Raw genomic sequence first — 22,821 nt, 5'->3', positions numbered from 1 at the left:
AGAGGAGTCCATGCGGCAGCTATCAAACAATGGCCCCTTTAAGAATGCTTCCAGGGAAAAGAATAACTCAGTTTGTGAGGCTGAACTCAAGTTGCATTATTGTTTTACCATGGGAGTTATGGCAGGTTAGTGACTCCTGCAAATTAAGCTGCAGCATAATGCAAACTTTTACCACTGCTTAGTAGCAAGCGCCCTACGAGTTAAATATTGAAAGCAATTTAAACAACCAGGAGAGGCTCCTAACCATTTAAACCACTTGTCCAGGGCTAAGCAGCAATATTTAGTGCCACTTAAACAGACAGTGCCACCGAGTATTGCCTCTATAACAACCAACCTCTAACCAGTGAGTTTTTACGGAGTGGCTATCTAGCCGGTTAGTGGTGATATTCAACTTGCATAAAGTTAGCACAGGAAAAAAAAGTTGTCCTAACTTATGCGGGGAAGGTAACTGTTCGACAGTCTGAATATCGGCTGGTGCCTGGTTACTTTTTGGGTAGCAGCTCTGGCTGCCCCCACCCCTTATAATGAAAAGCAACCCCCAGCCCAATCTTCCCTCCCACCCACCTCCGAAGATACAACAAGGTAGGTCTTCTACTTCTCAGAATGATGTTTCAAGTTTATGGGTTTATGGGTAAATTGTACTGTAAATCCTGGATTATTTTTCCAGTTATCTCGATTTTGTGATCCACATAGAACTATTTCTGGTTATTGCAGAATAGAAAAGTTGTGTAACATAACATAACAACAATTAAACTCTGGAATTCAATGCCAGACAATATGGTAAAAGCAGTTAGCTTAGTAGGGTTTTAAAAAGGTTTGGATAAGTTCCTAAAAGAAAGTTCACAAACCCATTATTAAGATGGACTTGGGAAAATTCACTCCTTATTCCTGGGATAAGCAGCATAAGATCTGTTTTACTCGTTTGGAATCTTGCCAGGTACTTGTGACCTGGCTTGACCACTGTTGGAAATAGGATACTGGGTTGATGGACCTTTAGTCTATCCAAGTACAGCAATGCGTATGTAGTTAGGACAGTATCAAAATTCAAAAAAGCATGAGACAAGCACAGAGAATCTCCAAGGGAGATGACATGATTAAGCTAAGCATCTGGTGTTGATGAGCAGACTGGATAGGCTGTATTTTTTTTTTCCTACCATCATGTTTTATGTTTCTATTAAGTTTTGACTGGACATCCAGCTGTCCAGCCAAAGGTTAACAGATCAGGAAGCCCCAAATTTTAAAGCAAACTATTTATCTGGCTGACTCCCAAAGTTAACTGGATAAATTGTTTTGAATATCAACCCCATCATTTTTACTTTGGGATTATCCCTCTTGACCTGCCATTTATTAGGTGGACAAAAATCCCAGAGCAAATTTGTTTCAAATACATTTCAGGTGCTTCACTTCACTTACCTAGGACAATCAAATTAATGTAGAAAGAATTAATTATTGCTTCCCCATCTTGCTCATAGCAAATCTGACATATGAAGCTTCCTTCAGCCGTAGTCTGTAAGTGGTCAATCACCAGGGTGCTGTTAATTAAGCTGACATCACCCACCAATGCTGCAGCCTCTTTCTGCACAAAGCCAACCACACTGCTGAAAGCAATGATTTTGGTCCTGTTAGAACCTGATTTGACAAAATTCCAAATGAAAAAAATGGGAGAAGCGATCTGACCACATTCGAGTTGCACTGAATGATCAAGGACGCCTTTCAATGTCAGCTCACTGGAATTCTCTCCATGTATAATTAGCACTTGACCTAGAAGAGAGGAAAAATACATCACCACTTATAAACTGACTTGCCCAGTCTTACCACGGTCACTGTTTATTTATTTAGATTTTGCTCACATCTTTTCAGTAGTAGCTCAAGGTCAGTTACATTCAGTTACCACTCTTCACTATTTTTAACTGAAACTTTAGGTTTAAAATTCCCAAGCCCATTGTATTTGCTTCCTTTTAAAACTCCTTGGCTTGATTGCATAGTGGATTGGAAAATTTAAGATTAAGATACTGTTTAGAACTGACTTTGAGTCTTGAATCATCACTGAGGTTTTCTTTCTCTTTTAACTGAAATTCAACAGAGTTTCCTATTTGAAAGTGCAGATGCCTAGTGATACGTTTCAACTCTATCCTCTAAATCAGGGGTTCCCAAACTATTGCTTGGGAGCATAGCTGAGTTCTCTGGCGTTCTCTGGCAGAGTGACGGTAATTAATCTGAATTATGCAAATTTATATTGGTGGTCTTGACTGACCATCAGAGGGTAGCACAGTAAGGGGGGAAGTTATCAATATGGGCTACCATTAAGACGTGCTATTTCAGCAAGCCATTTCTGGGGAAGAAGGTAGAGTGTTGGCAACAAATTTGGGGATAATTTTGTAACTATGTGTTGGCAAAAACTATGAACACAGGACTAAATTCTATCAAAAATAATGAGTGCTATCCCCCTAATTCTTTAAAAGTCGCCAAAATTGTGCCCGCAAATTTGAGTGTGCGCTCAATTTGCGCATGCAATTTAATAATAAGCTGATTAGCATTAATAGCTGGCTTTTTAACAGACAGTTATCGGCACTACATAAAGTTACTTGAACTTATATGTGTAAATTTAGGCACAGGATCCATGCCAAAATTTGTGCATGATTTGAAAAAGGGAGCTCGGAAATAGGCGCGGCATAGACGGAACAGGGGCATTTTTAAAATTAACATGCGTTGTTACAGAATAACGGAGATATGTGTCTAATATAGGCACGTACATTAGCACCACATTTCAGTTGGTGCAAATGACCGCGCCTAAAGTTAAGCATGATTCCAGGGCATAATCGCTATTCTATACATCATGGCTAACTTTAAGTGCGGCTGATTAGTGCTTTTTAATGCTGGATTGTTGTGGTGTCATATATAGAATCTAGCTGTAAGCATTATTCTATAAATGGTGCTCAAAGTCGGGCACCATTTATAGAATAACGTTTAGCGCCAGGATCCACGGCCAGTTTTAGGCACGAGAATTTATACCAACTGAAAACTGGTGTAAATCCTCTTGCCTAAATTAGGCACAGATCTGCCTTCTTCTATAAACTGCGTGCAAATTCTAGGAACTCCCCTGCCCCGCCCATGCCCCTCTCATGGTCATACCCCCTTTTTGGATCCATGCGTAAAATTTACAGGCACATTTTTTAGAGTACCGACTACAAAGATGCATGTGTAAATTCAAATTGGTGCCAATTACCACTGATAATTGTCAGCGCCCAATTATTGGTGCTAATTAGTTCATTGTTCAATTAAATAAAATAAATTAAATTAAATTACATATGCAAATTGAGCAGACACCCAAATCTGTATGTACGATTTTGAGCGACATTTATAGAATTAGAGGAATATTGTTCGCTTTGGAATTTTTTTTAAAATTTGTTTATGAAATTTTGAAAATAATCCAAGTAAAACACTTGTACAGAAATTCAGCCACCACAACATACATTACAAGGAAATTAAGATTACAAAGTAAATATATATGGTAACTAAACTAGTCCTCTAAATGAAGCTAGAGAAGAGATAATCGATAAGAAATATAAGTGGAGTGGAAATTGGAGGAGTGGCCTAGTGGTTAGAGCACCAGTCTTGCCATCTAGAGATGCTCAGTTCAAATCCCTCTGCTGCTCCTTGTGATTTTGATCAAGTCACTTAGGGGCCCTTTTACAGAGCGGTGGTAAGGCTAACGCGGGCTTACCGCTCGCTCCTTCGGGTCTGCCGCCGGCCCAAAGCAGCCGCTGGCAATAGTCCCGCCCCAAGCGAGCACCATTTCCAGGGGAAAAAGGAAAACCCCCGGAAATGGCTTCCACCGCGGTAACCCGGCGGTAATCGGGCGGTCACCGCCGGGTTAGTGCAGGAGCTCTTATCGTCTTCTCAATGGGTGGCAGTAAGGGCTCCCCGTCACATGGTCATGCGGTAAGAGTTCTCTTACCGCATGGCCATGTGTGCCGAGGCCTTTTTTACCCACTGTGGGGGGGCAGACAAAAAAAATGTCAGGAAATATTTTTTCACGGAGAGAGTGGTAGATGCTTGAAATGCCCTCCCGCGGGAGGTGGTGGAGAGGAAAACGGTAACGGAATTCAAACTTGCGTGGGATAAACATAAAGGAATCCTGTTCAGAAGAAATGGATCCTCAGGAGCTTAGCCGAGATTGGGTGGCAGAGCTGGTGGTGGGAGGTGGGGATAGTGCTGGCCAGACTTATACAGTCTGTGCCAGAGCCAGTGGTGGGAGGCGGGGCTGGTGGTTGGGAGGCGGGGATAGTGCTGGCCAGACTTGTACGGTCTGTGCCCTGAAAATGACAGTTACAAATCAAGGTAAGATATACACAAAAAGTAGCACATATGAGTTTGTCTTGTTGGGCAGACTGCAGGTCTTTTTCTGCCGTCATCTACTATGTTATTATGTATGTTCTAGAAGTGCCATCTTTTAGGGTTTAATAATTTTTTATTGATGAATGCAGATATAAAACAATTCCATGTCAATCAGTATATTTTGGCAAGAAACATTTCAAACCAATACTAATACAGTTAAACAGCTATCAACTTTGCTTCGTATTTCCCCCCTCCCCCTCCTACCTTCCCCCCCCCTCCCCTCCCCCCTTTCCATTTTACTATATTAGTAACAGTGCCATCTTTTAAAGTGATTAGATTGGAAGCGTATGGCTCTTCGATTTTCAAGGTGCTTGGTCCTAAATTGTGGCACAGTCTACCATTACAGCCTCTGAACATTGAACAATTTAGCGAATGCTACATACCTGTAGAAGGTATTCTCTGAGGACAGCAGGCTGATTGTTCTCACTGATGGGTGACGTCCACGGCAGCCCCTCCAATCGGAAACCTCACTAGCAAAGGCCTTTGCTAGTCCTCGCGCGCCCATGCGCACCGCGCATGCGCGGACGTCTTCCCGCCCGAACCGGCTCGTGTTCGTCAGTCCCATATGTAGCAAGACAAAAATAAGGGAAGACACAACTCCAAAGGGGAGGCGGGCGGGTTTGTGAGAGCAATCAGCCTGCTGTCCTCGGAGAATACCTTCTACAGGTATGTAGCATTCGCTTTCTCCGAGGACAAGCAGGCTGCTTGTTCTCACTGATGGGGTATCCCTAGCCCCCAGGCTCACTCAAAACAACATGGTCAATTGGGCCTCGCAACGGCGAGGACATAACTGAGATTGACCTCACAATTTATCCAACTAACTGAGAGTGTAGCCTGGAACAGAAAAAACATGGGCCTAGGGGGGTGGAGTTGGATTCTAAACCCCGAACAGATTCTGAAGCACTGACTGCCCAAACCGACTGTCGCGTCGGGTATCCTGCTGCAGGCAGTAATGAGATGTGAATGTGTGGACAGATGACCAGGACGCAGCTTTGCAAATCTCTTCAATAGTGGCTGACTTCAAGTGGGCTACCGACGCTGCCATGGCTCTAACATTATGAACCATGACATGACCCTCAAGAGCCAACCCAGCCTGGGCGTAAGTGAAGGAAATGCAATCTGCTAACCAATTGGATATGGTGCGTTTTCCCACAGCCACTCCCCTCCTGTTGGGATCAAAAGAAACAAACAATTGGGTGGACTGTCTGTTGGGCTGTGTCCGCTCCAGATAGAAGGCCAATGCTCTTTTGCAGTCCAATGTGTGCAGCTGACGTTCAGCAGGGCAGGAATGAGGACGGGGAAAAAATGTTGGCAAGACAATTGACCGGTTCAGATGGAACTCCGACACAACCTTTGGCAAGAACTTAGGGTGAGTGCGGAGGACTACTCTGTTATGATGAAATTTGGTGTAAGGGGCCTGGGCTACCAGGGCCTGAAGCTCACTGACTCTACGAGCTGAAGTAACTGCCACCAAGAAAATGACCTTCCAGGTCAAGTACTTCAGATGGCAGGAGTTCAGTGGCTCAAAAGGAGGTTTCATCAGCTGGGTGAGAACGACATTGAGATCCCATGACACTGTAGGAGGTTTGACGGGGGGCTTTGACAAAAGCAAACCTCTCATGAAGCGAACAACTAAAGGCTGTCCTGAGATCGGCTTACCTTCCACACGGTAATGGTATGCACTGATTGCGCTAAGGTGAACCCTTACAGAGTTGGTCTTGAGACCAGACTCAGACAAGTGCAGAAGGTATTCAAGCAGGGTCTGTGTAGGACAAGAGCGAGGATCTAGGGCCTTGCTGTCACACCAGACGGCAAACCTCCTCCATAGAAAGAAGTAACTCCTCTTAGTGGAATCTTTCCTGGAAGCAAGCAAGATGCGGGAGATTCCCTCTGACAGATCCAAAGAGGCAAAGTCTATGCTCTCAACATCCAGGCCGTGAGAGCCAGAGACTGGAGGTTGGGATGCAGAAGCGCCCTTTCGTCCTGTGTGATGAGGGTCGGAAAACACTCCAATCTCCACGGTTCTTTGGAGGATAACTCCAGAAGAAGAGGGAACCAGATCTGACGCGGCCAACAGGGAGCAATCAGAATCATGGTGCCTCGGTCTTGCTTGAGTTTCAACAAAGTCTTCCCGACCAGAGGTATGGGAGGATAAGCATACAGGAGACCCTCCCCCCAGTCCACGAGGAAGGCATCCGGTGCCAGTCTGCCGTTGGCCTGAAGCCTGGAACAGAACTGAGGGACCTTGTGGTTGGCTCGAGATGCAAAGAGATCTACCAAGGGGGTGCCCCACACCTGGAAGATCTGTCGCACTACTCGGGAGTTGAGCGACCACTCGTGAGGTTGCATAATCCTGCTCAACCTGTCGGCCAGACTGTTGTTTACGCCTGCCAGATAAGTGGCTTGGAGCACCATGCCGTGACGGCGAGCCCAGAGCCACATGCTGATGGCTTCCTGACACAGGGGGTGAGATCTGGTGCCCCCCTGCTTGTTGATGTAATACATGGCAACCTGGTTGTCTGTCTGAATTTGGATAATTTGGTGGGACAGCCAATCTCTGAAAGCCTTCAGAGCGTTCCAGACCGCTCGTAACTCCAGGAGATTGATCTGCAGATCACGTTCCTGGAGGGACCAGCTTCCCTGGGTGTGAAGCCCATCGACATGAGCTCCCCACCCCAGGAGAGACGCATCCGTAATCAGCACTTTTTGTGGCTAAGGAATTTGGAAAGGACGTCCCAGAGTCAAATTGGACCAAATCGTCCACCAATACAGGGATTTGAGAAAACTCGTGGACAGGTGGATCACGTCTTCTAGATCCCCAGCAGCCTGAAACCACTGGGAAGCTAGGGTCCATTGAGCAGATCGCATGTGAAGGCGGGCCATGGGAGTCACATGAACTGTGGAGGCCATGTGGCCCAACAATCTCAGCATCTGCCGAGCTGTGATCTGCTGGGACGCTCGTACCCGCGAGACGAGGGACAACAAGTTGTTGGCTCTCGCCTCTGGGAGATAGGCACGAGCCGTCCGAGAATCCAGCAGAGCTCCTATGAATTCTAGTCTCTGTACTGGGAGAAGATGGGACTTTGGATAATTTATCACAAACCCCAGTAGCTCCAGGAGTCGAATAGTCATCTGCATGGACTGTAGAGCTCCTGCCTCGGATGTGTTCTTTGCCAGCCAATCGTCGAGATAGGGGAACAAGTGCACTCCCAGCCTGTGAAGCGCCGCTGCTACTACAGCCAAGCACTTCATGAACACTCTGGGCGCAGAGGCGAGCCCAAAGGGTAGCACACAGTACTGGAAGTGACGTGTGCCCAGCTGAAATCGCAGATACTGTCTGTGAGCTGGCAGTATCGGGATGTGCGTGTAGGCGTCCTTCAAGTCCAGAGAGCATAGCCAGTCATTTTCCTGAATCATGGGAAGAAGGGTGCCCAGGGAAAGCATCCTGAACTTTTCTTTGACCAGATATTTGTTCAGGGCCCTTAGGTCTAGGATGGGACGCATCCCCCCTGTTTTCTTTTCCACAAGGAAGTACCTGGAATAGAATCCCAGCCCCTCTTGCCCGGATGGCACGGGCTCGACCGCATTGGCACTGAGAAGGGCGGAGAGTTCCTCTGCAAGTACCTGCTTGTGCTGGAAGCTGTAGGATTGAGCTCCCGGTGGGCAATTTGGAGGTTTGGAAACCAAATTGAGGGTGTATCCTTGCTGGACTATTTGGAGAACCCACTGGTCGGAGGTTATGAGAGGCCACCTTTCAACCTCCCCCCGACCGGCAGGTCGCCCGGCACTGACACATGGATGTCAGCTATGCTCTGCTGGAGCCAGTCAAAAGCTCGTCCCTTGCTTTTGCTGGGGAGCCGAGGGGCCTTGCTGAGGCGCACGCTGCTGACGAGAGCGAGCGCGCTGGGGCTTAGCCTGGGCCGCAGGCTGTCGGGAAGGAGGATTGTACCTACGCTTACCAGAAGAGTAGGGAACAGTCTTCCTTCCCCCATAAAAACGTCTACCTGTGGAGGTAGAAGCTGAAGGCTGCCGGCGGGAGAACTTGTCGAAAGCGGTATCCCGCTGGTGGAGCTGCTCTACCACCTGCTCGACTTTTTCTCCAAAAATGTTCTCCGCACAGCAAGGCGAGTCCGCAATCCGCTGCTGGATCCTATTCTCCAGGTCGGAGGCACGCAGCCATGAGAGTCTGCGCATCACCACACCTTGAGCAGCGGCCCTGGACGCATCAAAGGTGTCATACACCCCTCTGGCCAGGAATTTTCTGCACGCCTTCAGCTGCCTGACCACCTCCTGAAATGGCTTGGCTTGCTCAGGAGGGAGCTTGTCCACCAAGCCCGCCAACTGCCGCACATTATTCCGCATGTGTATGCTCGTGTAGAGCTGGTAAGACTGGATTTTGGCCACGAGCATAGAAGAATGGTAGGCCTTCCTCCCAAAGGAGTCCAAGGTTCTAGAGTCCTTGCCCGGGGGCGCCGAAGCATGCTCCCTAGAACTCTTAGCCTTCTTTAGGGCCAAATCCACAACTCCAGAGTCGTGAGGCAACTGAGTGCGCATCAGCTCTGGGTCCCCATGGATCCGGTACTGGGACTCGATCTTCTTGGGAATGTGGGGATTACTTAAAGGCTTGGTCCAGTTCGCCAGCAGTGTCTTTTTGAGGACATGATGCATGGGTACTGTGGACGCTTCCTTAGGTGGAGAAGGATAGTCCAGGAGCTCAAACATTTCAGCCCTGGGCTCGTCCTCCACAACCACCGGGAAGGGGATGGCCGTAGACATCTCCTGGACAAAGGCCGCAAAAGACAGACCCTCGGGAGGAGAAAGCTGCCTTTCAGGGGAGGGAGTGGGATCAGAAGGCAGGCCATCAGATTCCTCGACAGAGAAATATCTGATGTCCTCCTCCTCCTCCTCCCACGAGGCCTCACCATCGGTATCAGACACAAGTTCATGAACCTGTGTCTGTAGCCGTGCCCGGCTCGACTCCGTGGAAACACGGCCACGGTGTGAGCGTCGAGAGGTAGACTCCCTCGCCCGCACCGGCGAAGCTCCCTCCACCGACGTCGTCGGGGAGCCTTCCTGGGAGGCGACCGCAGTCGGCACCGCAAGCGGCACCGATGTCGGAGACCTCACCCCGGGCAAGGGGCCAGCCGGTGCCTCACTCGATGGTACCGGAGGCGCAAGCACCCCCGGTACCGGAGGGGAAGGGCGCAACAGCTCTCCCATGATCTCTGGAAGAACGGCCCGGAGACTCTCGTGCAGGGCGGCTGTGGAAAAAGACATGGAAGCCGATGCAGGTGTCGAAGTCAGAGTCTGTTCCGGGCGTGGAGGCTGTTCCGGGCTGTCCAAGGTGGAGCGCATCGTCACCTCCTGAACAGAGGGTGAGCGGTCCTGCCGGTGCCGATGCCTACTGGGTACCGACTCCCTCGGCGACCCGGAGCTCTCGGTACCGACTCGGGAAGGAGACCAGTGTCGATGCTTCTTTGACTTTTTCAAGCGAAGCATGTCACCGGAGCTTCCCAGTACCGACGAGGAGGACGTAGAATCCAGCCGTCGCTTCCTCGGGGCCGAGGCCGAAGAAGGTCGGTCTCGGGGGGGCTGTACCGCAGGAGCCCTCAGGGTAGGGGGAGACCCACCCGAAGGCTCACCGCCACCAGCAGGAGAATGGACAGCCCTCACCTGCACTCCAGTCGAAGCACCACCGTCCGATGACATCAGCACTAGTGGAGGTCCCGGTACCACCGACGCCGACGCAGCCTTCCGATGTCTCGGCCCCGACGATGCAGAGGGATGATGCCTCGATGCAATCGATACAGTCGCGGACGAGGGCGGAGGTCTTGACGCTGTCAACATCAACGCACTCGATACTCCCGGTGCCGATGCCGACGAAGAGCCCGAGAACAACACGTTCCACTGGGCCAATCTCGCTACCTAAGTCCTTTTCTGTAAAAGGGCGCAAAGACTACAGGCCTGCGGGCGGTGCCCAGCTCCCAGACACTGAAGACACGACACGTGCCTATCAGTGAGCGAGATTACCCGGGCGCACTGGGTGCACTTCTTGAAGCCGCTGGGAGACTTCGATGACATGGGCGGAAAAATCACGCCGGCGAAATCAAAACTCGTAATTGCGGTAAGGCACCAAAAAGAGGGGGAGAAAAAACTCGATCCGAGGCCTCAAAAGGGCCTACCCCGAAAAAGAAAGAAAACTTAACGGGGCCAAAAACTGGAAATACGGGAAGGGGAAAAAGACCGAAAGGCCCTTCTCCGAAATCCTTTTTTTTTTTTTTTTTTTAAAGCGAAAAGTCAAAAGACACGCGAGGGTCAACTTAAGGGGCGCGAACGGCGCACACACGACCGTACCGAGCATGGACAAAAGAAGACTGACAAACACAAGCCGGTTCGGGCGGGAAGACGGCCGCGCATGCGCGGTGCGCATGGGCGCGCGAGGACTAGCAAAGGCCTTTGCTAGTGAAGTTTCCGATTGGAGGGGCTGCCGTGGACGTCACCCATCAGTGAGAACAAGCAGCCTGCTTGTCCTTGGAGAAAGATTGATTCAAGAGAGAACTTAAAACTGAGTTATTCAGACAAGCTTATAATATTATTTAAGGCTCTCAGGGGCCCTTTTACTAAGCTATGGTATAAAGGGCCTGTGCTAGCGGCGAGGGCCGTTTTTACCACAAGCTGAGGCACTTTTTACCACAGCAGGTAAAAAGGCCAAAAAAAGACATAGCCACATGGTAAGATTGCTCTTACCATATCGCCATGCAGGGGGAGCACTTAGTGCCACCCATTAAGGTGGCGATAAGAGGTCCCACGCTAACCCGGTCGTAACCAGGTAGCTTGCAGTTAGGCCCGATTACCTCCGGGTAACCCCCTGTGGAAATATTGTTTTAATATTTCTGCTGCCACCGGTGCCCACATTGGGCCGGCGGTAGCTCCAGATTGGCGCATGGTAAGCCCGCGGTGGGCTTACCGCCGCTTAGCAAAAGAGCACCTCAAACATTTTGGAGCAAGTTAGTAGATTATAAGCCTACTATTGAAGAATTTAAACAGTTGGTTTAGAATTTTTATCAGAGCAACTGACAACTGTTTTACATTTTATGTTTTTATTTTGTAATTTTAATAGTGGATGCTATTTTGTAAGCCGCCTAGAACTTTGTGATTGTGTGGGCTAAAAATGTTATAAATAAATGTTGTAGCACCGGACGTGATGTCGCGCTAGGGGTGGGAAGTACCGCCGGGCTACTGCGGTAGCCCGGTGGTACTTCCTGTTTAGAAGCGGTAAGCCCGCGTTGGGCTTACTGCCAGTTAGTAAAAGGGGCCCTTAGTGCATAAATGGGACCGCATAAATGGGACCGCATTTTTATCCAGTAACCCTTGGCCACTTAAGTGGCACAGTTCTGGCTTTAACTATCTGGGAATAACGCCATCGACAGTGAGCAAAACACTCACTCCCGATGGCTGAATATTGGCCCCCGTAATGTTTTTCCCATCCATGCTCACAGACCCCTGAAATCTAGAGGTTCATGGAGCCCAGGTTAAGAACCCCTAACTTATACCATCTCTGGGATTTAAAAATGTCCTTCATTAGAGGTGCTGTTAAAGGACTTCCAGAGAGGGAGGGAACTTCATTGGTAAGAATTTGCTGGGACATTGCTTTTAAACTTGAGGAAAGGTAAACAGAGTTAAATAGGTAATTTCAGGGGCTTTATTTTAAGTTACTCTGCTCACTTAGGGACCCTTTTACAGAGTAGTGGTAAGCCCAATGAGGGCTTACCGCTCACTCTTTCGGGATTGCCGCCAGCCCAATGTGGCTGCCGAAGGTAGTTCCACGCTGAGCGTGTGCCATTTTGGGGGGGGGGGGGGAGGGAGAAAACCATGGAAATGGCTTGCACGGCAGTAACCTGGTGGTAATCAGGCATCGCTGCACGTTACACAGTTACTGCTGGGTTAGCACAAGAGTCCTTATCGCCACCTCAATGGTAAGGGCGCCTTGTCGCATGGCCATGCGGTAAGAGTTCTTTTACAGCACGGCCATGTGTGCTGGGGACTTTTTTTTACCACTGTGGTAAAAAGGGCCCTAGCGTGCGGGAAAAACGGCCCCCACTGCCATTGCAGGGCCCTTTTCCCACAGCTTGGTAAAAAAGCCCCTTAGCAAAGGAGTTTAAGGAATAGGTTTTTTGTTAAGCATATAAAGTCTCTGTGAAGGGTCCATAGGCTAGCATTTAAAGGAACTATTTTAAAGTTACCATAGTATCAGTATAAAGAACAGCTAGTAGTCAAAGGAAACCTCAGTTTAGACTTTAATTCCCTCCCTACCACCCCAACTCCCACCAACCTGGCCTGATCTCTGATTTATAGGTTCTTGAACCAATTAGGAGGCTACAAATTTAATTAGGGCCTCTCTATCAGCCAGAAATTAGCTCTTAGAAATACAGTCTACTTAGATCCATAAAAGAGTATCTACTAATAACATTAAAAAATAATAATAAAAACTAAATATTAGCATAGCCAAGCATATAACTAGCAATCTTATGGAGACTGTAGTTTACATATTCCCACTCCATTAGCAAATTAATTAAAAAATCATCAATAATAAGATGCATGCAGCAGTCCAGCAGGGAGAAAGGGGTTATCCAGTCTTTTGCACTGTCACAGTTGGTGAGACGTCATATGTGTGTACTCGGTGCAAAGAGCTCCTAGCACTCAGGGAATACTATAACTTACGTGCTAAAGTGCTGCATTTAGGTGTGCACATTTTCACCTGCTATCAACGTACCATAAGTGGGCTAACCTATATATAAGCACATAGATGCCAATTTACACTAGTATTCTTTAACAGATTCTTGGCACCTGGATACTGTTATAGAATTAGCACTCAGTGCACTGCATCTAGGTGTCTAATTACTGATGCCTAGTTTTAGAATTACCCCTTAATCCTATATTGCCTTAGAAACAAAATTAAATTATAAGTCATCCAGGATTATGAAAATGCCTATTATACCCAAATTAAACTTGCTTTGACCTACTGAGAAAGGCATGAGCTAAATCTAAATCCTTTGCAACACCATAGTCCTTAAAGGGCTCAACCTGTCCCAAAGTAATCCTAGAGCATCTTATTACCTCTCCCATATGACCCATCATCATGTAACTTCACCATAGAAAACAAACCTCAACCCCTCACTCTAGTAAATAGACTCCACTGTGCGATAACATCTTAAGTCAAGTAGTCCACTGCCTGTTGCCTGGTAGAAAAATATATATATATGCAGAGCATCAGAATGCATTTTCTCTGGAGTAAATGGAGGGATTAACAAAGAACTGGTAGTTAATAAAATTGAGCAGATCAGACTTGGAAATCTCAGTATAGTGTCATGTAGACCAAGGCCCTGATTTGTATTTTCATCATGTTTCATAATCAAAACAACACTTTTTATTTCACTTTGTTTAGATCCATTTCAAGAGTAAGGGACCCTTTTACTAAAGAGCAGTGAAATCTGGGCATAGCACTTTCTAACATGGAACATTCCCATGCACTAAGCCCAAATTTAGGGGCCCTTTTACAAAGGCCTGCCAAAAACTGGCCTACAGCCCACACCGGACCATTATTGTACTGTGTCTGGGAAAAAAAAAAGAGATTATTTTAATGGGTCGGAAAATAAAATGAAAACCAGCATGCATCCATTTTCGGCCTGAGACCTCACTGCCACCCATTGACTTAGAAGTAAGGTCTCATGCACTAACCTGGGCAGTAAGCATGCAGCGTACGCCAACTGCCGTTTACTGATGGGTAGGCACCCCACGGTAGAAAATAGAAATTATTTTCTACTGCTTGTTTTTGGCACATGCCAAATTCAGAAGTACCACCCGGGGCATTCGGTAGCTGGGCAGTAATACCAATTTGGCACACACTTGACATGCATTGGCCCTTACTCACCTTTGTAAAAGGGCATCTTACTGCAGCATACAAGTCGAGCATTTCTTTTTGCAGATTATGCACTAATGCTCACATTAGCATGCAGCACCTGCAAAAACATAATACGAGAGCTCCCACATTAACCCTGTGTTAACCAATTAGTGTGCATTAATCCTAATGCACTAGCTGGATAACATTTCCATGCCCACTCATCACCCATGGTACATCCCCTCAAAATATATTTTTTCAAAAATAGTTAATGCATGCTTAGCGCGTGTAAGCATGCAAAATGCCACAAAACACTGTACTACGTTTTGCAGTAGCCTGTTTTTCCCACACAAATACGCGTTAGGGCTTAACACTCTTTAGTAATAGGGCCCCTAGGTGAAGTAGCAGGGTCATGTTTGGGGAGGGGGTGTCTGGACTTACATCACATGTTAACTCTTTCCCTTCTTTTAAAACAATTTGCTCTGTGCATATCACTCACCATACACCAGCACTAGAAGGAGGCAGGGAATTCTTAAAAGACATTTGAGGTGTAAGGTCCTTATCAACCCATTATCCATTTCTCCATGACGCTGAAAAGAGTTGTCTGTTTTAGCCACCTGCTCCGTGGTGCTGCGTGGCACTTTGCTTCAGGATCTCTCTGTACCCAATACCTGTGCTCTTCACAGTGCTTTGCTAAGCTCTGTTTAAACTGAGAGTTGTGGGGTGACTTAAGTCTTTCATCCCATGAGATCTCATCACCAGGAATCCATCCTTCTGATCCTAAATTATTGATTCCTCTTTTTCAATCATGTTTCCTGTTACAGGCATCCTCTATCTATAATGCAGGAGCCTGTGAGATGGTCCTGTCAGGTCTCAGCTCATTTCTATGGCTAAAGCTGGCTATCATCTCATTTCTATTCTCTTCTGAATTTGAGGATATGCAAAAATTAGTCTTTCAATCAGCCATGTCTTCTTAGAAAACTGTACAGAAGAGGGTGGGGTTTGTTTGGATGGCGGGAGGTCATGGAGGATGAAAATATAAGAAAGTCAATAGAAGGGAAAACATGCCATCACAGTTGAATGACGATATTGCATAACAAAGTGACGCATATTTTCACTGATCAATTTTCACGGGTCTATTGCTGTATACAGTGTATTTACCTGTCCACCCATCTGTCAATATATTTTGAGCCTGGAAGAAATTGGTGAACTGAAAGAAAAAGAAAATCAATACATAAACAGAACCAATTCTAAGTTTCTGAAAAAAAGGGAGGAAAAACCTTATTCAGCTGGTGCAACTAACTCAATGAAGCAAACATTAAGAGCAGCTCATATGCCACTCTTATGCCATGTTTTCAGAAACTGAGCATAGGTTCTGTTTATTTACTGATTTTTTGATTCTTTTGAGTTTTTTTTCGGTTCACCAATTCCTTTCAGGTTATACCTATTTGCAATTTGGTGATTCAGATCTGGTTTGAGTTTGTCTTTGAATATATTTTGAGCTACAGAACCCCTCTCTGTAGCTAGTTTTTTTTACTTCATGCTAGCTGAAACTTTCTAGCTGTGCTGGATTAATGACACAAGCACATTCACATAAGTGACAGTCATTTTCAAAAATTTTAGTTTTACTAAAAGCAAAGTGGGTTGAATTGTAGAGCAATAAAGTTGTTGGGTAAAAATGTTAACAGTTGCATTCATTGTAGTTGCGAGTATTTTTACTTTTTACTCAAAAAGTATTATATTAGGCAATAACGTTTTTACTTTTACTGAAGTAAATTTTTTAATGTGTTCCTCACTGTACTTTTTACTTTAGTATTAAAATATACATTTATTTTTACTTTTACTTAAGTATTTTGGCCTAGTACTTCGAACAACACTGGTGGTAAAAGCAGTTGATGGCTGGGTTTAAAAAAGGTTTGAACACATTCCTGGAGGAAAAGTCTATAAACCATTATTAAAGTAGACCTGAGGACAGCCACTGCTTATCCTTGGGATTATTTAGGATGGAATCTGGCCACATTTTGGGATTCTGACAGGTACTTGTAACTTGACTAGCTCCCTGTTGGAAATAGGATACTGGGCTAGATGGTCTGACCCAGTAGGGTAACTTATGTTCTTAATGCTTGGTACTTCCACGTGAGGAAGAAGCATGTTAACAGGTTGGATTTCTCTCCCTTCCTCCCAGGAAAGCCAAAAACAAGTGTGACTGGGAGCAAGTCTAGCTGGTAGATTTATAGAAGGTACTAAGGGCCTCTTTTACAAAGCGGCTGTAAGCTCAACGCAGGCTTACTGCCCTTGCTAAAAAGGAAGTACCGCAGGGCTACTGCAGCAGTCTTGCGGTACTTCACACCCCCAGCACACCATCATATTCGGTGCTACAAAAATATATTTTTGTAGTGCTGGTGTGTACCCAGCGGTAATCGGACAGTGCTGTGCTGTGCGCTGCCTGATTACCACTGAGTAAGCACAGCCCTTACCACCACCTCTGTCTTCCTGAATTCCATCATCCAACCTTAGAGTGTGTATGGAGAGCACATTTGGAAGGTGGAGGGAGACAGGAAGGAGGTAAAGAAGAGGTTCTGTGAATGTAACAGAAACTTGTTGGATGTATTAGTATGTGTGAAAGAAGCTGAGTGTTCAATGGTTGTGTGTGTGAGAAGGAGCTGGGAGTATGAAAAACACTTTGTATATGTTTTATATTGAGTTTGTGATATGGAGTTGATGAGAGAGGGAGTGTGTAGGGATGGTTTTAACAATTTATAACTTTTTATAAACAAAAGTATGTGGGTTATGGCCTCAAAACCCAAGCAATATAAGACTGAAAATTGGCCAGGGGGTCAGGCCAGCCCTAGATTTGGGCGACTGTTGCTTGTGGATTGCAGTTAATTTTTCATGCAGGCAGCACATTATAGAACAACTTTGGCTGACAAGTTTATTTTATTGCCCTCCAATCCATGTCTTGGGGGGGGATGATGTCATGTGATTGTTCACTTCTGGAGCCACAACTTTAGGTGCCTGACTCTCGGCTCTCTCTTTGAACAATGCAGCAAGACATGGTGCATGTGTTTTCACTTTGTTATTTTTCACACACTTTTCCCCAATGATGTACTCTTGCTTGCCAAAAAACAGCTACATTATGATATTGGGTTCATTTCTTTTCCAATTATATCACACTTTGCAATGCTAATATTGAAAACTTTTGGGAGCAAATTCTACTTTCCATAGCTTGTTTGGAAATGATTAATAAATAATGATCTTGGAAATTGTTTGCAAATGTGAGTAAAACTCGCAGAGAATACTTCATAGGCATGTCTCTGGAAGAGTGGAGGGAAATTCTATAAGAAAGTACCTTTTGACATCTTTTCTATTTAAAAAAAGTAGTTGCCTACTTTTATTTATCCAATATTAGCTTAAGCCACCATAGAGCTGTTGTAAATAATGGCATACCTACCTTGGTTGCCACCCGGGGCAGAGCACCCTCTCCTCCGAGCAAGGGGGTATGCTGAGCAGGCACGTCAGTGGGTAGCCACAGGTGGGCCTGGGCCCACCCACTTAGGGTTCAAGCCCACTCAACAGTAGCACATGTTTAGTGGTAGCTGGTAGGGATCCCAAGCTCTGCCAGCTGAAGACTTCTCCCTGATGGTAACGAAAACGCTACTTTCCAAGGTACCGGCACCTGCGCATTCTCAGTTTTCAGCGCATGCCTGCTGCAGACTACTAAGATAGAGAGAAGCATTTTCTCACCAGCTGAGATATTTTTTTGGTGCCCATCCACTTCTTGCCTAGGCCCACCCAAAATCTGCTGTCTGGCTACGCCCTTGAGGCACGTACCTGCTAGCTCTACCAGTCCCCTACCCCTTCTGATGTCAACTTCCTGTTCTGGGGCAGGGGACCAACATAGCCACCAGCCACGTGACTGCTCAGCTCACCCCCTTGCTGTCTGTACCCAGGGCAGCCCACCCCCCACCACCCTGCCCTTGGTACGCTAGAGGGTATAAATGCCCATGCCTAGATTACTAAAGAACATGCACAGATTATAACATTTTATAATCCATGCATATAACTTTGCATTCCACCATTCCGCCCAAATTCCACCAATGTTAAAGCCCACCTCCAAAGTGCACGCTAGTGCATTTTGGCATGTACCTACAGAATGGCATTAACATGTGCACGAGACCACATACAGACATTTTACAACTCAGGGGGCCTGCGTTGGTGTAGGGGCGTGTATTAGATGCACGCAAGTCCATTTTCTAGCACACCTGGAAAAAAGGCCCTTTTTGCGGAAAATGGATGTGCGGCAAAATAAAAATCAGCATGCGTCCATTTTGGGCCTGAGACCTTACCACCACCCATTCACTTAGCGGTAAGGTCTCACGCATTAACTGGGTGGTAATAGTCAGTGCACGCACACTGCTGATTACTTCCCAGTTAGCACCACGCGGTAGAAAATACAAATTATTTTCTGCCACGCATTTTGGACGTGCATCAAAATTAAAACTACTGTCCGGGGCTGGGTGGTAGTTCTAATTTGATGTGCATTGTACACACATTGGCACCTATGTGTCTTAGTAAAGGGGCCCCTCAATGTCTAAACCATCAACAGGGGTAATAAGAGCTCCTTTTACTAAGCTGCACTAAAAAGTAGCCTTAACGCACCCCTGTGCGGGTCTCTCTCATGTGCTAAGGCCATTTTTAGTGCAGCAGGAAAATGGGCCAATTTTTATTTTCCGAATTAAAGGCCATGCGCCAATGTTGCCATTAGCGTGCAGCCACTAACAAATATATGTGCGTGAGCACTTACTGGCACCTATTTTGTAGGCAGTAAGGGCTCACATACTAATCCTGCACTAATTAGCACACTGTAATGCAGACATGCTAACCGATTAGCTCAGAAATGTCCCCTCTATGCCCCCTCTGTGAAAAAAAATACATTTTATGTTTTAGCGTATGGTTTGTGAGCATACATTGCAAAACTACAATGTGATGCCTCAGTGTGTCCCATAATAAACCCTTTTATGCTGCGCTAAGCAAGCGCTAGTAAATGGACCTCTAAGTGCAGGGGTTTGTTGGTATTTCAGAACATATGTAGATGTGTAAGTACTGATAAATAGATGTGTATGTCAGCAAATTTGGAAACTTGTTCATTTACATTTCCTCAATTAGGTAAAGAGCCTGCAATTATTCAGCACAATCTATTTGGGGGATTAAGGGGGTGGCCTTTTTTAATCCATCCAGGGGCAGACTGAGAATACTCTGGGCCCCCAGGCACTAAGAGTGTTCTGGGCCCCTCCCCCAGCCACCGTGTCCCCTGCCCCCCCACACCACCGCCGCCCCTACAGCCCTTACCCTCCTCCATGTCCAGCATGTTCTCCGATCTCCCCCTCTACCTTCCTCATGCCCAGCATGTCACTCCAACTCCCTTTCCCACCTTCTTCCATGCTGCTGCTGAGTGCACTACTGCTGCCTGCGGCAGCTTCACAGTTTAAAATGGCAACTACGACCTCTCATGATAGTCTCACGAGAGTTCATGGCCACCATTTTGTTCATGGCCACCATTTTAAACCTCAGAGCCGGCCCAGGACACAGGCAGCGGCGGGAAGAATCATCACTTCGTCATGGTGGCTGTAGTGTGCGGCAGCAGCAGCGGTAGGCAAGGGCAAGCGGGCAGAGCCTCTGGACCCCCCAAAGCCCCTGGGCCCTCAGTCACTAACCGGTAGCCCAAATGGTCAGTCCGTCCCTGTATCCAGTAGTGCACTACCCAAAATGAGCATTTTCCCATAACCTAGATGTGCCTGGGGAGCAGCTGTGGATCCCAAAGTTCATCTTAGCACGCACAGATGTGCATGCCTCCTCCAAAATGGGGAATACCTGTGTATTTTTGGCTCTGCCCAAAATGCACCAAAACTATAGCCCCTTGCCATTTGCACGTATTCGTGATTTACTTGTTGAAATCTGGCTTTCTAAAATTGAGCTTTGTATATGTATGCGAGATGCATGAGTAAATACCAGTATTTGCATATATAAATTGTGAATAGGATTTCTAAAATAACTGTCTAAACATAATCCGGCTGATATTCAAAGCTATTTAACCAGTTAGACATGGCCGCTGACCAGTTAAACAGCTTGTTTGCAACTAACTACCAATATTCTGTGGGATTTTTAACTAGTTATCTCTGCTGAACATTTGCAGTTAGAGCCTACCATGATACTGGCTAATTTGAGGGACTTACGAGGTTAGGCACTTATATTCAGTGCCTGACCACATAAGGTAGCTGGTTAAATCGGGCCGTATAAATAGCAGTCCTATCTTTGTCCGGTTCAACTTAACCGGTCAGGCATTGAATAATGCCTTAACCGGTTAAGTTTTAGCGGCCAGAAATAAAACTGGATATTCAATGCTGATGGCCAGATATAGCCTGGCACTCAATATCCAGGTTTAATGCCGGTGGCAAACGTTAAGGGGGTCTTTTACAAAGCAGCGGTATTCCCAACCAAGGGCGTAGCCAGACTTCGGCGGGAGGGGAGGTCCAAGGCCCGAGGTGAGGAGGTCCAGAGCCCGAGGTGAGGGGGTACATTTTAGCCCCCCCAGCCATTATCGACCCCCCCCCGCCACCTTTGATGACCCTCTCGACCCCCCCCCCCGTCCCGCCGCCAACCCTCCCCCACCATCGCCTACCTGTGCTGGCGGGGGACCTCAATCCCCGCCAGCTGAGGAGGTCCTCTTCTTCCTGCGAAGACTTCGTTCTGTTTCTGACGTCCTGCACGTTGTACGTGCAGAACTTCAGACTCACAGAAACAGAACGAAGCCTTGCAGATCAGCCAGGCTTCGTTCTGTTTCTGTGAGTCTGACATCCTGCACGTACAACATGCAGGACATCAGAAACAGAACGAAGCCTTCGCGGGAAGAGGACCTCCTCGGCTGGCGGGGATTAGGGTCCCCCACCAGCAAAGGTAGCCCACGGCAGGGGAGGGTTTGCGGCGGGAGGGGGGTCAAGAGGGTCATCGGCAGGGGGGTCCAGGGCCAAATCTACGGGGGCCCAGGCCCCAAGTAGCTACACCACTGTTCCCAATCCTCAAGGGGATAATGGTGAGACATGTACCTGGGAACCTTTATATGAAGTCCACTGCAGTGCCCCCTAGGGTGTCCCACTGCTCTGCTGGGATGTCTGTGTGGTCAGTCTACTAAGAATGCTGGTTCCCCCTACATCCCAATGACTTGATTTTGTGCCTTTTTTCACTTGGTCTTTTTTCTTTTCAAAAATGGACCAAAAAAATTAATGCACAGAGCACAAAAACATCTAGCAAGTGGCCATTTTGGGAAAAAAAGACATTTTGCTGTTTTGAAAATTGCTATATTCGCTATTCGGATTCTGGATGTTTTGATCAAAATGTCAAATGTCATAAAGAAAATGCCCCTCCGGTCATCCACTTTTCAAGTCATTGGTCCAAAATTATGGAATTCACTACCTTTGGAATTGCCCAAAATTGATTCACTTATGTTATTAGGAAACAGCTTAACACATTTGTTTCAAAAAGCCTACTTAGTTTATTTACTGTAGCGCAGAAGAATTTTATGTGATCTTGGTTGTGATGACTGGATCAAACTCTCACGTTGTCTTTTGTTTTTATGCTGTATTTTATTTTGTTTATTTGAACTATGTATGTTTTACTTGTAATCCGTCATGAACTGCAGAATGAGCAGAATATAATTTATTTTAATAAATATACAATTTTTGAAATTAGCCCCCAGTATCTTTAGCTTACTATAAAAACAGTGGGATCATCTATAATAAATAAAGCTTAATGAGAGTTAATCTACAGAAGTGTGGGTGAGGTAAGAAAACCATGTGCAAGAATGATAGATTCTGGTTTTACATGCAGGCTCAAATATGTACATCTGTTTTTAAGATAGATTTTCATCTGCAAAAAAGGGGAGGGGGCTAGGGTATGAGTAAGAGCAACTTACCTACAAAGCGAAGGCTGGAAAGAGGGTGTGTGGGAAAATTAGAAAGAAGAACTAGTTAGATACCACAGAGTTTCATATCTTAATACAGGTGAGCCCAAGACCTCACTTGTAACCTGTTGTGGGGTTTTTTTTGGTTGGTTTGGTTGGTTTTTTACTTTTATCTCTATGTAATGCTTATGTTTATGTCTATTACAACAATTTAATATACTGCCATTTCTGGGTACAAGCAATGGCAGTTTACAATTAAAAAGGAAAACAAATAACAGAAAAGAAATCCAATTAAAATAGGAGATAATACAATCACACACTCAAATTGAAGAAAAGTTAAAACATCAGCCACAGCTCAAGGATGCATTAGTCCGCAGGCCAACCAAACCCTACTGTTCAAAAACTCCGAAAGCAGACTGAAAAAAGTGGGATTTAAAAAAATATTTTTAACTTGGAGAAAGAGAGTTTTGAATGGATGCGAGAAGGCAAATTATTCCAAAGGAATGGGGATAACAAGAAAAAAAGCCGAATTACATGATTAGAAGTACACTGGTCGATATGTAAAGTG

General features: G+C 46.2%; 1 protein-coding gene across 1 annotated transcript in view; it reads right to left on the bottom strand.

Annotated features, from left to right (window-relative positions):
- The window catches only part of VSIG10L2 (V-set and immunoglobulin domain containing 10 like 2), a 66,388-nt gene extending 52,043 nt beyond the window's left edge, over positions 1 to 14,345 (bottom strand). The window contains exons 1-2 of the mRNA XM_030220463.1: positions 14,330 to 14,345; positions 1,414 to 1,761 (exon numbers count right to left, since the gene is read on the bottom strand). Coding sequence (XP_030076323.1) covers positions 1,414 to 1,761; positions 14,330 to 14,345 — 364 coding nt within the window. The remainder of the gene's footprint in view (positions 1 to 1,413; positions 1,762 to 14,329) is intronic.
- Positions 14,346 to 22,821: the final 8,476 nt, after the last annotated feature.

Source organism: Microcaecilia unicolor, chromosome 12, assembly GCF_901765095.1.
Source record: "Microcaecilia unicolor chromosome 12, aMicUni1.1, whole genome shotgun sequence".
Classification (NCBI taxonomy): Eukaryota; Metazoa; Chordata; class Amphibia; order Gymnophiona; family Siphonopidae; genus Microcaecilia; species Microcaecilia unicolor.
Note: the sequence above shows the minus strand (reverse complement) of the source record. Positions and strands in the feature narration are given on the sequence as shown.